We start from the raw sequence: 12611 nt of genomic DNA, 5'->3' as shown, positions 1-12611 counted from the left end.
ACGGAGGTTTCGGTAACGCGGGCGCCTGCTTGGCACGATCAACTTTCATCCCCGACCCGACGGACGAGCGGCGGAGCAGAAGCGAGCTTTGCTTAACGCGGGGGACACAAGGGACCCGGCAACGGGCGCCAGTTGTGACGTCCCCTGCCCCATGCCCCCTCCCCGATTCCTGCCCCAGCCGTGGGGGGATTACCTGCTGATGATGATGGCTCCCTTGTAAAGGACAGAGACGGCAGGCATCTTGCTGGCGGCAGCAGCCCAGCCCTGCCGGGCACCAGCCACTCCGATTTGGCAGGAATCTGTTAAAGCGATGGGAGAAAAAAAAAAAAAAAGGGGGGGGGGGGAGGAGGAGGAGGGGAGGTCGGAGGGGGTCACGTGGTCTCCCTGTATGCATGTTAATTCCACCCAACATTAACACAGATCAACTAAAAACATCTCCAACTTTAGATTAAAGCTTACGCAAGCCAAAGCCAACACGGCCCATCGCAAGTGCCTTCCCGAACAAGCCGGGAGGGAGCTCTGCCGGCCCCCTCGGCGGGGCTGGCGTGCTCATCGTTAACACAACCGGGTAATTATTTGGATGCATCCTACTGCGCGTCCTTGGGAACGGCCCCTCCAGGGATGGAGGGCAGCGTTGGGTGCAAGACATGTTTGCTCCCCATCCCTAAAGGCTTAACATCCATAGCAAAGCTATGGAAGGAATAACAGACTGGAGCACTTCAAGGGGTTTTGTTGGGTTTTGGGTGGGGTTTTTTTTTTCCTTTTAGCATCTTTCCCAGCCCACAGCATTTCCTTCTCAATAAAAAGCAGATTCAGCTGTTCCACTATCTGTTGGGAGGTCAAAAGTAGGACTTGCCTTTATAGAGCCTCTTCCACCTCCGTCTCGCCGCGCATCACCCAGCCAGAGAAGCAGCGTGACCCCTGTTTTGTGGGATGTAGGGATGGAGGCATGAAATAAGATTATCCCAGGTGGGCCGGTGAGCAGGGATGGAGCTGGGACAAGCCACCTCGGGGCTTGGCAGGAGTAGGGCTGTGATCTTGGCAGGCCCGGTGTGAAATGAGGAGAAATTCCCAGGAAACATGGTCCCCTGGAGCTGCGGGCAGCGGGAGGACACAGGTCCTGCATCCCTGCCGGCTCTGGAGGACAGTTAAGGTCACAGGTAAGATCTTGGCCTTGACTCCGTCAAGTGTCTTTCACGTGCTGTGACCACAGCATCTCTCTGCAGGCTCTTGGCCAGACCCCGTTAGTGGCACCAGACCTCGTTAGCTGAGCGTCAGCGTACACCAGTGCAGCTCAGCTGGAGAGCAGATTCGGACGTGTTTGCTTGGGACTGCAAACCCTTTGCCAAATACTTGCTTGAACCTGGGGCTGTTGGATATTACTTTTCTCACGCGTGAGCAACTAAATTTGTTAGCAAGAGCTTCCCGAATGGCCCCGTGGAGCCTTGCCGGGAAAGTTCGCGGCGATTTAAAATAATGTGAAATGTGAAAAGTCTTCCTGCATTTTAATTGCGTTTTTTTTTAAAGTGCCTTCCATTTGGGGTCATTCAGGTGAAATATGAAAAACCCGCGCAGACTAGACCTTTAGGTGGCCAAAACTCTCCCCCCCCCGCCCAAAAATGAATTAATTTAGCTGCAAGATCAAACTTTGGACAATTAACGCCAGCTAGACATCTGGCGACACGTCGCACACAAAGCAAGGGCTAAGCACGAGGGGTTGTACGTGGGGCCGTTGCCCGGTCCGCTGGACTTCCCTGCACCGAGACCCTCACAAAGCTGCTCATCCTCGCAGCGACCCGGCAGTGGGGAGATGCTCTTTCTCCTGCCATCCCGCAGACGACGTCCAGGGCACGGAGAGCCCAACATCACGCTCCTTTAAGGCGGGAAAGTCCGAGTGCCCGGCGGCCACCGGCGCTGGCACTGGGTGACTAAAGGTAGCCAAGAAGTTTTGCGGCAGAGTGGACACACGAACGCCGCTCCCGGCGGTGCGGCAACCCTCCGTCCACGCCTGTTCTCCTGCAACCGAGAGCTGGTCCGCGCCGGGGCACTGCTCCTCGAGGGGCAGGAGTGCCTCAGCACCATGCCCACCTCAGTGTGGCCTTTTTCGGCAGCTCACCCGCACACGGACGCCCGAGCAGCCCTCGCCCACCAGCCTCCTGCCAGTTACACCAGCGATCATGCTCCAAGCCCTCTAATGAGCATCCTGGTCACAGCAAAAGGCAATTTCCATCCCACCACCAAAATTCAATGTACAACCTTCTGAGGTCCTCTGAGACCCTGCTAACAAGTCAATTCACAGAATTACCCCATTGAGTCATGGGCCAGAGCCTTGGCTGGAATAGATCAGCGCTGCTGAAGGAATGGCATAGCACAAGTGCTGGAGACAACGTCAACGGGACAAGATGACCTCTCTGACCAGCCTCAGAGGGGTGGCAGGAGAGCTCGCTGGTGCCAGGCCAGGCTGATCCAAAATGTGCAGGCAAACAGGAGAATTTCCCTGCCTGGCAATTCAGCAATTCATCCACCCTGGTGTCTGCATCTCAGGGAACAATTTCCACACTCAACATCAGGTGGACATACGTTTGTTTGGGGCTTGGGTGCTCAGCGCCTTCAAAACCAAATCCTTCATCAGCCCAACCATGGTCCCACCAACCACGGTCCCACCAACCACAGTCCCACCAACCGCTGCCAGCTGCACCTGGAGCCATGCTCGCCCTTCCTGTGTGCCAATGCTTCATACCGGCTGGGTGGGATGTTGCAATAAACCACACGTTGGTCTGGAAGGTGCTGAAGTAAATGAAAATTGAACCAAAGAGGCCCTCAGGGAAGAGGAGCCGAGCTCAGCTTCCAAGTTTATCTCCAAACCCTCAGGTCCTTGACTCCATCCGCCAAAACACAGACTGACCCTGGCAAAAAGCATCAGACACTGATGCTTCTCCTGCCAATCTGTCTTATTTAGAAAAAGTTTCAGGAAAACAGCTTCAGATGTTTTTTAGCGTTTTAAAACTCGGGCTGACGCTCAGGAAGGATTTATAAGCCACATATAACCTGCCCAAGGGTCCCGGTCCTGCTCTGTATAACCGGTGTTGAAGGCAAACATCCCACTGGCAAAGGGGATACGCCATATGCTCAAGGTCTTCACCGAACTGGGACCTAGCTGAGCAACTCAGAGTAAATCCAGCTGGAAAGCTCAGGGTTCCTACCCCAGGGAACTGCCAACAAGACTTTACATTTTTAAATAAATGGGTGAACGGAAGGAGCATGATTTAAATACAAACTAATACTGCAGGGCTGGACAGCGTATAAACACGTGCTTAACTTGCATGTCCACCTTAGAGTTGACTGCTAGAAAAATGAGGGTTTGTGAAACTGATTTTTTTATAATGTAAAAAGGTATTTTTGCTTGAAAAAACATTTTTAATATAAAAAGCTGAGTGAAAAACATATCAGGGTGGGTGAAGCTATGAGTGGAATCAAAGTAAGTCTTAGAGCGGGACCATAAGGCAAAAAAAAAAAAAAAAGGCCGACAGCAAAGTATAGCACAAGACAAACTCATTTCCAGTACTTCTTTTTCCTAAGAGATCATGAAGGGGAAAGTAGGGGAGAGAGAAACTGGGAGCGCTGGGGAAAGGCACAGAAAGGGAGCGGGTTACGTACCACCACTGCTGCAGCGGTGCTTTTCCCCCATCCCACCGCAGCTGGCTGAGCTACTTCTTCCTGCTGAGGAGCAAGGAGGCAAAACGGGCCATTACTGGGGCTGGCTGTGCCCTACGCACCATCCCACCTCCTCCTCCAGGGTATCACACCTTCTCCAAGCCACCAACCTTTGACCACCACCAAGAGCAAGCAGGTGGAGAAGACGGTGGCAATACGTTTGTCCGGGTTTCGGAAAGAGAAGAGTGGAAGAGGATGGCTGCAACAAGCACAACCGACAGTAAAGCTATTTTTTCTCATCGTACAAGTCTCCCCTTGCCCTTCCTACCCAAGGCGACCAGGAAACAGCTGGCCCACAGCAGGTGGAGGTCATGGGTTTAAAGTAATTGGGAGCATTGGCACCACGTGGTCAACGCACGAGCAGAGGAATGTCCAGCAGAAAATGCAAAATTGCGCGGGAAGATATTGCTCAAGGCTCGCCTCTTGTGAAACACACTTTCATTTGAAATTGAGGGGTTCGGTGAGCGCTCTCCCCAGCCAAACAGTTCTTTGCAGCCTGTCTGCTCAGGTAGGGTCGTCTCCAGGTTGCGTTAGGGCCACAGAAACGCATAAATAGAGCTATTGGTCTCCTCTATTATTTCAGCCCCAACACTGAGGCTAAAACCCAGGAACCAGTCTTTTCATGCCCCTTAGCCTTCAGCACTGGCTGATGGCAAAGAACTGGAACACGTGTGCAGCCCAAGCTGCAGTCCATGGAGCTCCTTTGGCAGGTGGAAAAGCCACCTTGACTGAAACCAGAACTAAAGAAACATCTCCAGCACATCTGTCTGCCAGTAGGAGAGCCAAGACAACTCCACCACTTCCTCAGCTGAAGATGACCAGTGTATATATATAACGCTGTGCCAGAGCAGGGCTGTTTGCCCCAGGACACGCAGCACCTCTGGACTTCCAGGCTTTGAAGTGACCGGCACCTGGACGTTCAACGTGTTTATTTTCAATCCCTTCACGAAGGTCTGCAGACTCCACGGGAAGGATGCTCCCTCCTGCTTCTCTCCCTGGCAGCACGTTTTAAATTTGGATTTTCTCCTAAATACCAACTTCGCAATCCTCCCTGCCTCCAGCCAAGGCATGCGCTGCCTGAGGAGAGAGCTGCCCGGAGGCTCCCTCCCCGTCACTGCCCAGGGCAGGACATTTCAGTCTTCTTGCTTCAGAAAGCACCATTAGGATCAGGGATATAAAGCAACGGTTTAGGTAGGGATGCAAGAAAATTAATGAGAGTTTCTTTTCTACCCAAGAGAAGATCACGAGCAGATGCGATTCACTGCTATGTTATTACCCGCCGCTCCTCTACGTGTCGGTCAAAGGACCTTCTAAGAAAGCAACCTTTAGCCTGTCCGTGGATAAAAGGCTCTTCTGTGTTTCTTTCTTGGTCTGTCTTCTGCCTCCTTTGAGCTTTGGCTCCCACCATGCCCGTGCCTGACCCGGGGAAGCTGCAGACCTCTCCTCTTCCCACGGCATCCGTGCCAGGACGGAATCACGGGCAGCACCGCGCTACATCCTACTGATGCCAGGAGCCACGGCAGGAGCAAAGGGCTGTCCGGGCGGCAACAAGCACTTCCTTAATAACGACACAACATTGGTTTCATGACAAAACAAAGTTAGTGTAGACTGAAGAGGCGTCGGCACCCGATTAGAAAACAGAAAATGCGGTTGTGTTGCTTACAGGATCAACCACAAAGCGTCGATAGTAAATCAAACAAGAAAAATCAGCTACTGTGGAGCTGGGAAGCAACTGCACGCTGCCTACGGCCACGGCACGGCCAGTAGCATTTTCATAAATGCCCATGGAGCCACTTCAGAGCAGCTCGTAAGGTCAGGGACGTTCACAGACAAATCTGAACAGAAGAGGGAAGAAAACCAAAACCACACTGCCGAAATTACTGGCGGAGAAAGCGGGCAGGTACCATGGGGAGCACCCAGGGACCAGCGGCTCTGTGCACCCACCACGGTACCCTCTGCCCCAGCCTTGGGCATCAGCAGCTCCGCGGCCGCCCGCCTGCAGGCAGAGGGGTGGTAGCAGATGAAGCGCTGCTGCCCCGGCGGGGTGACACTGCTCCCCTGAGCCCGGGGTCACAGAATCACAGCATCATTACGGTTGGAAAAGACCTTCAAGATCAAGTCCAACCATCAACCCAACACCCCCACGCCCACTAAACGGTATCCTGAAGCGCCACGTCCACACGTTTTTTGAACACCTCCAGTGATGGTGACTCCACCGCCTCCCTGGGCAGCCTGTGCCAATGCTTGACCGCTCTCTCGGTAACGAAATTTTTCCTAATATCGAGCCTAAACCGCCCCCGGCGCAACTTGAGGCCGTTTCCTCTCGTCATATCGCTGGTTACTTGGGAGAAGAGACCAACACCCACCTCGCCACAACCCCCTTTCAGGTAGCTGTAGAGAGCGATGAGGGCTCCCCTCAGCCTCCTCTTCTCCAGACTGAACACCCCCAGTTCCCTCAGCCGCTCCTCATCAGCCTTGTGCTCCAGACGCCTCCCCAGCTCCGTTGCCCTTCTCTGGACATGCTCCAGCACCACAGTAATGGGTCCTGCCTCTTCCCAGTGATACCACTCACAGAGAAATCTCGTCCCTACTGCCAGTGGTCACACGTGGATGTCTCTGCACCCTAAGGACACCTTCCTCCTCCCCATGGCCATGCAGATCTCAGTGCTCCACCATCCCCTTCCTCTGGGGTAAAGAGGGGCATCCCAGGGGAGCGGAGGGGTTGCCCAGTGGCAGCTACTGCTTCCTACCACTGCCTGTGTGCTTGCACAGCCATCCAGCCATCCTCTCCTCCCTGAGGCGGACGGCCAGCCCCGGTCATTGTCACACACCTCACCTCCGCAGTGTCCCTTCCTCGTGAAGGGGCTCAGTCCTTCAGGCCGGGAAGAAAAGGGACCTGCCCTTCCCCCAAGGAAAGCCAGAGGCTGTAGCACCCCTACCCCATCCTTACACCCCCCCTCGCTGACCCAGCTCCACTCCCCACAGCCGAGCAGGGGTCTCCTCTGGCCACAGAGGAGTGTTTCATCCTCCCCACTCCTTGTGCTGGTGGGTCACCCTTCACTCCGGCCTGAACCAGACCCTGCTCGTTAGTCTAAAGACGGAGAGGTGAGGAGGTTTTAAGGCTGAGGCAGTTTTCCAATGCTTACTCCCTCCATCTGTTGAAGGAAGATGTCTCCACGCTGGGGTGGATGCATCTCCTCACCCTTTGGGGATGAAGACCCCTTCTCCCATGGCATCTGCCCCATGAACCAGGACTACTGGGCCACCAAGACCGCGGTCAGGTGGAGATGCCGTCTCTCCCTGCTGGCCAGGTTTTCTGTTCTTCAACTCCTTTTATCACCCTCCTCAACTTCATCCCATTTTCCAATGTCCTTCTCAGCCAGTGGATGACTTCAGCATTAGGGATTGATCCCAATGAACCTTTGCTGTCTAAAAGTCAGGTCTCTGCTGCTCATCACCCGGGGACAGGGGCTTCCAGAAGGGACCTGATCCCACCTGAAAGACATGCATCAAGTCAACCGAGGTGGAGCATTTTCTGGAGGTGCTTCTTGCCCCGTGAGAAGAAGCTCAGCCTGCGGGCGCCTGCCTGGCAGAGCTGGCCTCAGAGACCACTGGGGCTTGGAGAGGGGTTACGAGTGTTTTTCCCACAGACAGACCCTTCCATCAACATGCAGCTCTTCCCATGCTGCTCTAAAAGGCTTTGCTTGAGGAAAAGGCAAAAGGGCCTCTTTAATTAGCCTGTCCTGCAGTAATTAGGAAGAGAGGCTGTGTCAGATGGAATCAAGGTCAGGCTTGGTCTGCCAGAGGTTTTTGGGAAAGGTGTTTTATGCCAGAGCCCCGTACCCAGCTAAGTGTCCCCCAACATCTGGTCCAGCCCAGACCTCCCACATACCCACTGGAGAAGGGGATTAACACCATTTAAACGCAATCGCAGGGGAAACCTTGAACGAGCTCGCTTCATTTTCACCCCAGCAGGACTGAGGCGCGGTGGCATACTGCACACAGGGAAGCCTTCCTCCCTCCTCTTCCTCCTCCTCCCCCTCCCATGAGGTGGGCCTTCTGCTGCTCTGCTTGGAGGCTCACGCTGCAGCCCCAGTTTGGGCATCAGCTCCTGTGAAGGGTTAACGGGATTATAAACCTGCCTGCCCTCTTCAATCCCCTGGGCTGTGGGATTGGACTGGTCGTAAACTTATTAAGAGGGGACGGTCGCTGATGGGGGCCGCAGATCCTGCTCTGCCGGCCGGGCCACCAATCTGTCCACGGGGTCGGGCTCTCCGGCTCCCCCGGGGAGCAGCGAATCAATTAAATTCTGCAATTAGGGAAAATGCAAGAACGACGGCGGGGAACTCACCCAAGTGAATCCATAAGAAAGAAGAGGGAAAGAAAGGAGGGAAATGGCGGGGTACGGAAAGATAGGAAAACAACGTATTTTGGGGAAAGGTTTCAGAACGTGCCACCGAGCTGGGAGCACGGCTGAGGCTTGGGAAGAGCTTTGACTCGTCCTCGAGCTGCGAACCTCCCCGCGCTCAAACCCAGACCCCGGCACAAGCCGTCATCATGGCGGCAATAATAACCCAAAGAGGAACTGGGTTGTATCCCAGCCGTGCCCGGTGAGGAGTCGGCAGCGGGTCCGCACAGCGTGGTCCGGCCACCAGCCCGGCATCACTGGGCACCATCGGGGCTGTTTTATTTCCCACTGGGTCTGGCAAAGCTCCTGCACAAAAGCCACCATCGTAAAACCTCCAGCAGCCGCTCGCCGGAGCGGTGAAGCCAGACGGGAGAGCCCCACGGCGTCACGCCGGCATCACCACCGGCAGAAACCGGTGCCAAGGGACGAGCTGCCGGTCCAGCCACACACCCTGTCAATCACCACCCCACCTCCTGATGATGCCAGGCAAGGTCCCACTCGGTGGCTCATGTTTATTTATTAAATTCCTATTTCAAACTCTGAAATTAATCTTTTAATCAGCGGCAGAGCGGGGCCATGCTTATCGGAGCACCGGGGAGTTGTTATCTCCCCGCCATCTGCTCGCCACCCGCCGCTGTGTTCCGGCGGAGCTGCCGGGCAGCCGGACGCCAGCCGGCGCATCTGGCACCCGTCGCACGCAGAGCTTGGTTCCCCGGCACAAAGCCCCTCGGCCGAGGCTCTCCGTCCGCCCCAAGCGCATCCCGGCGGTCAAAGCCCGGGGAAGTTTGAACCCAAAATCCTGACATATGAGCAGTTTTGTAATGTAGAAAATGGGTTGGGGGTTTTTTTTTGAGCATTTTTGCTTGGCAAGCGCAGGGAAGCAAGGCTTAGGAGCTCCGTGGAGCCGGGGGCACGCGGGGGACCCCAGCGAGGCCGCTGATGCTGCCGGGCTGGGGTGCAGCACAGCTTTGACTTCCCCAGCCCCGGTACGCACACCGTGGCCCCGTAACGTCGACGCCCATCGGCGGCACCAGCCTGGCAGTGCTCTCCAAAAACACAGGTGAGGTCGAGCCCGTCCCACGCTCCCTCCTTCTGACCATCGACAGATTTTGCCTTTTCTGCACCCGAAAGCAGCAGGGAAGCACCGGCAGCGCACCCCAAACCAACTTCTCGGACGAAGGCTGCTGTCACCCCAGGGTGCCGCCCTCACCAGCCTGCCTGCACCCCCGTGGGGGGCTGCCACCCCACGGCCCCCCCAGCCCTCGCTCCAGTGACCTACTTCAGCAGGAGACGGAACGTGCCCCAGCGGCGTGCGTGGACCCCGGTGACCGCAGGATGCCCCGGGCTTTCAGCCCCCAGGGAGGGGGGGATGCCCAGGCTCAGCCAGCCCAAAACAAGCTGCTGCCAAACCTCAGGGTGGCCCCAAGAGCCTGCTGGGGCCCCCGGCGGCTCTGGATCCGGCCCACTGACCCCCAGTTAATCGGCTAAAGCCGCGTGCTCTGAACTCTGGCCCCGACCATAGCCACGTTCCTGCCAACTCTCACTGTCCTACATAGACATCTGCAGCTGCCCAGCGCCTGCCTTCACCTCCCGGCCCCGCCGCCTTCCCCACACTCACATGGGGGTCCCTGCTCTAACCCCCCCCAGGCAGCAGCACAGAGGGGGCACAGTCCCTTTGGGGAGGCTGGTTTTGCTGGATGGGGAGAGCCCAGCGCTGGGGCGGCAACAGGAGCCCCCGCAGCTGCTTGCAGAGACTGTGGGCACTTCCCCAGCTGCTGCCTGCAAAATAAATGCCCTTCCCCACCTCTGACCGATACCGGCCTCACCTGTGCGCTGCCCTTCCCGGGGGGAGCTCGGACGCTGTGGGACCGCCCTCCCCGACACCCCCACCCCCCACCCCGTGAGTCCCTGCCCTCCGGCGAAGGGCCACCAAAATGTACTGAATCAAACCCTGCAAAAAGCCGCGAGGTCACTGCACGCATTCTCCCCCCGTGGGCTAACACCGCTCCCCACGAGGGGACCCGAGAGGCCAAGCAATCCCCCGTTCCCGGCGCGGCAGCGTCCTGCCCCTCTTACCAGTAAATGAGAGAAAGCCCATCGAAGCGCTCTAGGTCCCGGCGCGGGGGCTGGAGGTAGGACATCATCTGGGGCCACCCGTCCCCGCCGAGCCCTTAGGGCCACCGCCGAGCCCTTAGGGCCACCGCCGCCGGCTCCCGCTGCCCAGGGCCATGGGCTCGGCTGGCCGGCGGCCGGCACGACCCGCCGGCACGGCTCCCCGGCACGGCTCGCCGGCACGGCCAGCCACACCTAATCCCGGGCGGGCGAGCATGTGATCGCCCCTTCTCCCGGCTCCCCCCGGCTAAACCCCGCCGGTGTCTCCAGTCCCGCGGCGCCCGTGCTGCGGGACGGCTAATTCCAGCCGGCAGGTCCGAGCCCCCCGCCCGGGGTCGGAGCCGCTTGGGGCGTGGAACGGCTAGTGCCCCCACCGCGAGACCCCCCACAGCACCCGTCACCGGCGTGCGGCCGTCAGCCGGGCCTCGGGCCTGGCCCCCGCCTCAAGGATAAACCGAGCAGTTCTTTCAGCAGGATGACCCCCTTCGCCCCGCTACCAGTGAGGTCCCCCCTTGCACTCGCAGCGGCTGCTAACGATGGTGATAATCATTAACGATGGTTATAATTGAGGGTTAACCTGCCACAACAAACTATTTAAAGCCAATCGCAGGCGTCACCGACCTGCCCTAAACCCGGGCTGCGGCAGCACGCGCGGCTCCCCTCCTGCCCAGCCCCTGCCCACAGGCTTCAGCGTTTCTAATTATTTATATAATTTGGAGCACCATTTTTGCAAGGGGTTTTTTTGTTGGGGTTTTTCCCCCCCCCCCCCTTTTCTCCCCGTTTCAAGTTGTCTGGTTGTACTGGAGCATCTGAACAGTCCCTCGGGCTATTAGGAAAACCCTGGGAGCGAGCGCCCGGGGGCGGATGGAAACTCTTCGAAGCGGGGGGGGGGGGGGGGTGTCATCCGTGTAATTTATCCCGGAGCGGTTGGCCCCCTCGTGCTTCCCCATATCTGTGGGATGGACAGACAGCGGGATGGGCAGATAGGTCCCTGATTCAGGGTGATGGAAGAAACACGAACGACCATCAACCCGCTGCACAATGTGTATTTTATTTTTCCTTCTCCCCATCAGGCACGGTCCCACGAGACCAGCCCGGGGCAGCTGCGTGCCTGGGGATCGGGTGAGTCCCCGGGATGACGAAATGCATCCGCCCATCCCGGTCCCACACAGCCCAGGAAAGCCGCCAGCCCCCCCTCAGGGGCCGTGTCCTGTGCACACTGCTCCCCCCCTGCTCCACGTCACGCTGGGACACTTGGGGACTCAGTGGGGAAAACACCAAATGGCGGGGATGGTGCCAGTCCATCTGTCTGGCCCACGGGCCCTGGGCACGGCGGGTCGCCGGGGACCCGGTGGTGGCCGGTGGCATCTCCAGCCAGGGCACGAGCACCCACGGGGAGACGAGCTGGGAGACCTCAGTCCTGGGGGTCAAGGCAGCCGCCCCGGCCCACGCCACCCACGGTATGACGAAGAGGAGGGATGAGGCTGGCGGGCCCGGCACGGGCAGGCGTGGGGCCCCGCGGCACCCGGCAGCCGCCCAGGAGGATGCGCCCGCGCCTGGGGTGACGGCCCGCGGGCGCTGCGCGCCAGGCGTTAACGCAGCTGCCCGGGAGAAGGGGGTGAATTAAGGCTGATCCCGCTCAGCATCCTTTCCGAGTGACTGTGCAGGATGAGCCAGTGCCAAAATCCTTTTCACCTGCCACCTCCCGCGCCTGTGACAGGTCCCCTGAGGAGGCACCTCCGTCTGGTGAACCCTCCCACCGAGGGGTGCCGGTACGCAGGCAGGGCTGTCGCAACCCGGTGCTGGGCGGTGCTGGGCGTGAGCCCCAGGACGGGTTTCTGCTGCCGGGAGGGGACAGGCAGCAGGGTTTGCCGAAACCACTGGGAGCGGGCGGGCATAGGGGTGCCAGGGTGCCGCAGCCAGCTCGGGGCTGGCCCAGCCTCTCCCGGTCTCACTGCTCAGGGTTGTCAAAGGTGGTGTCACCCCCCTGCGGGGCAGGACAGGGCCGCGGGGATGGCGAGGCCGCCCCGATCCTGCCCTGGTGCCAGCGGTCCAGCTCCGCCGAGGTGCCTGGTGCCCTGGAGCATCATTTCCACCTCCCTCCCTGCCGGCAGCCCGCAGGGATGCCCCGTGGATGCGACCCCCTTGGCCCGCAGTCCGGGGGGGTCACAGCATCCCCCGAGACGGGCTCGTGGCGTAAATGGTGGAGACGTGCCGGGGAGGGACGCGCTGCCTTGCCTTTTCCTCCCGGAGCTGCCGTGCTGGCGGAAGCAGAGCATTATCTCCCTCGCCCATCAGAGGCAGCTGCCCGTGGGTGCGCTCCATCTACATATTTATACAGATGCAAACGTTACACCCCGGAAATTCCCAGCCTTTA

General features: G+C 58.3%; 1 protein-coding gene across 1 annotated transcript in view; it reads right to left on the bottom strand.

The window, feature by feature from the left end:
- Positions 1 to 10266, bottom strand: part of LOC309410209 (syntaxin-binding protein 4-like) — a gene marked incomplete at both ends in the record, with an annotated part of 44395 nt that extends 34129 nt beyond the window's left edge. The window contains one exon of the mRNA XM_082006560.1: positions 10199 to 10266. Coding sequence (XP_081862686.1) covers positions 10199 to 10266 — 68 coding nt within the window. The remainder of the gene's footprint in view (positions 1 to 10198) is intronic.
- Positions 10267 to 12611: the final 2345 nt, after the last annotated feature.

This window comes from Phaethon aethereus, assembly GCF_964289735.1.
Source record: "Phaethon aethereus genome assembly, chromosome: 15".
NCBI classification, from domain to species: Eukaryota; Metazoa; Chordata; class Aves; order Phaethontiformes; family Phaethontidae; genus Phaethon; species Phaethon aethereus.
The sequence above is the reverse complement of the archived record's forward strand: the minus strand, read 5'-3'. Positions and strand labels throughout refer to the sequence as shown.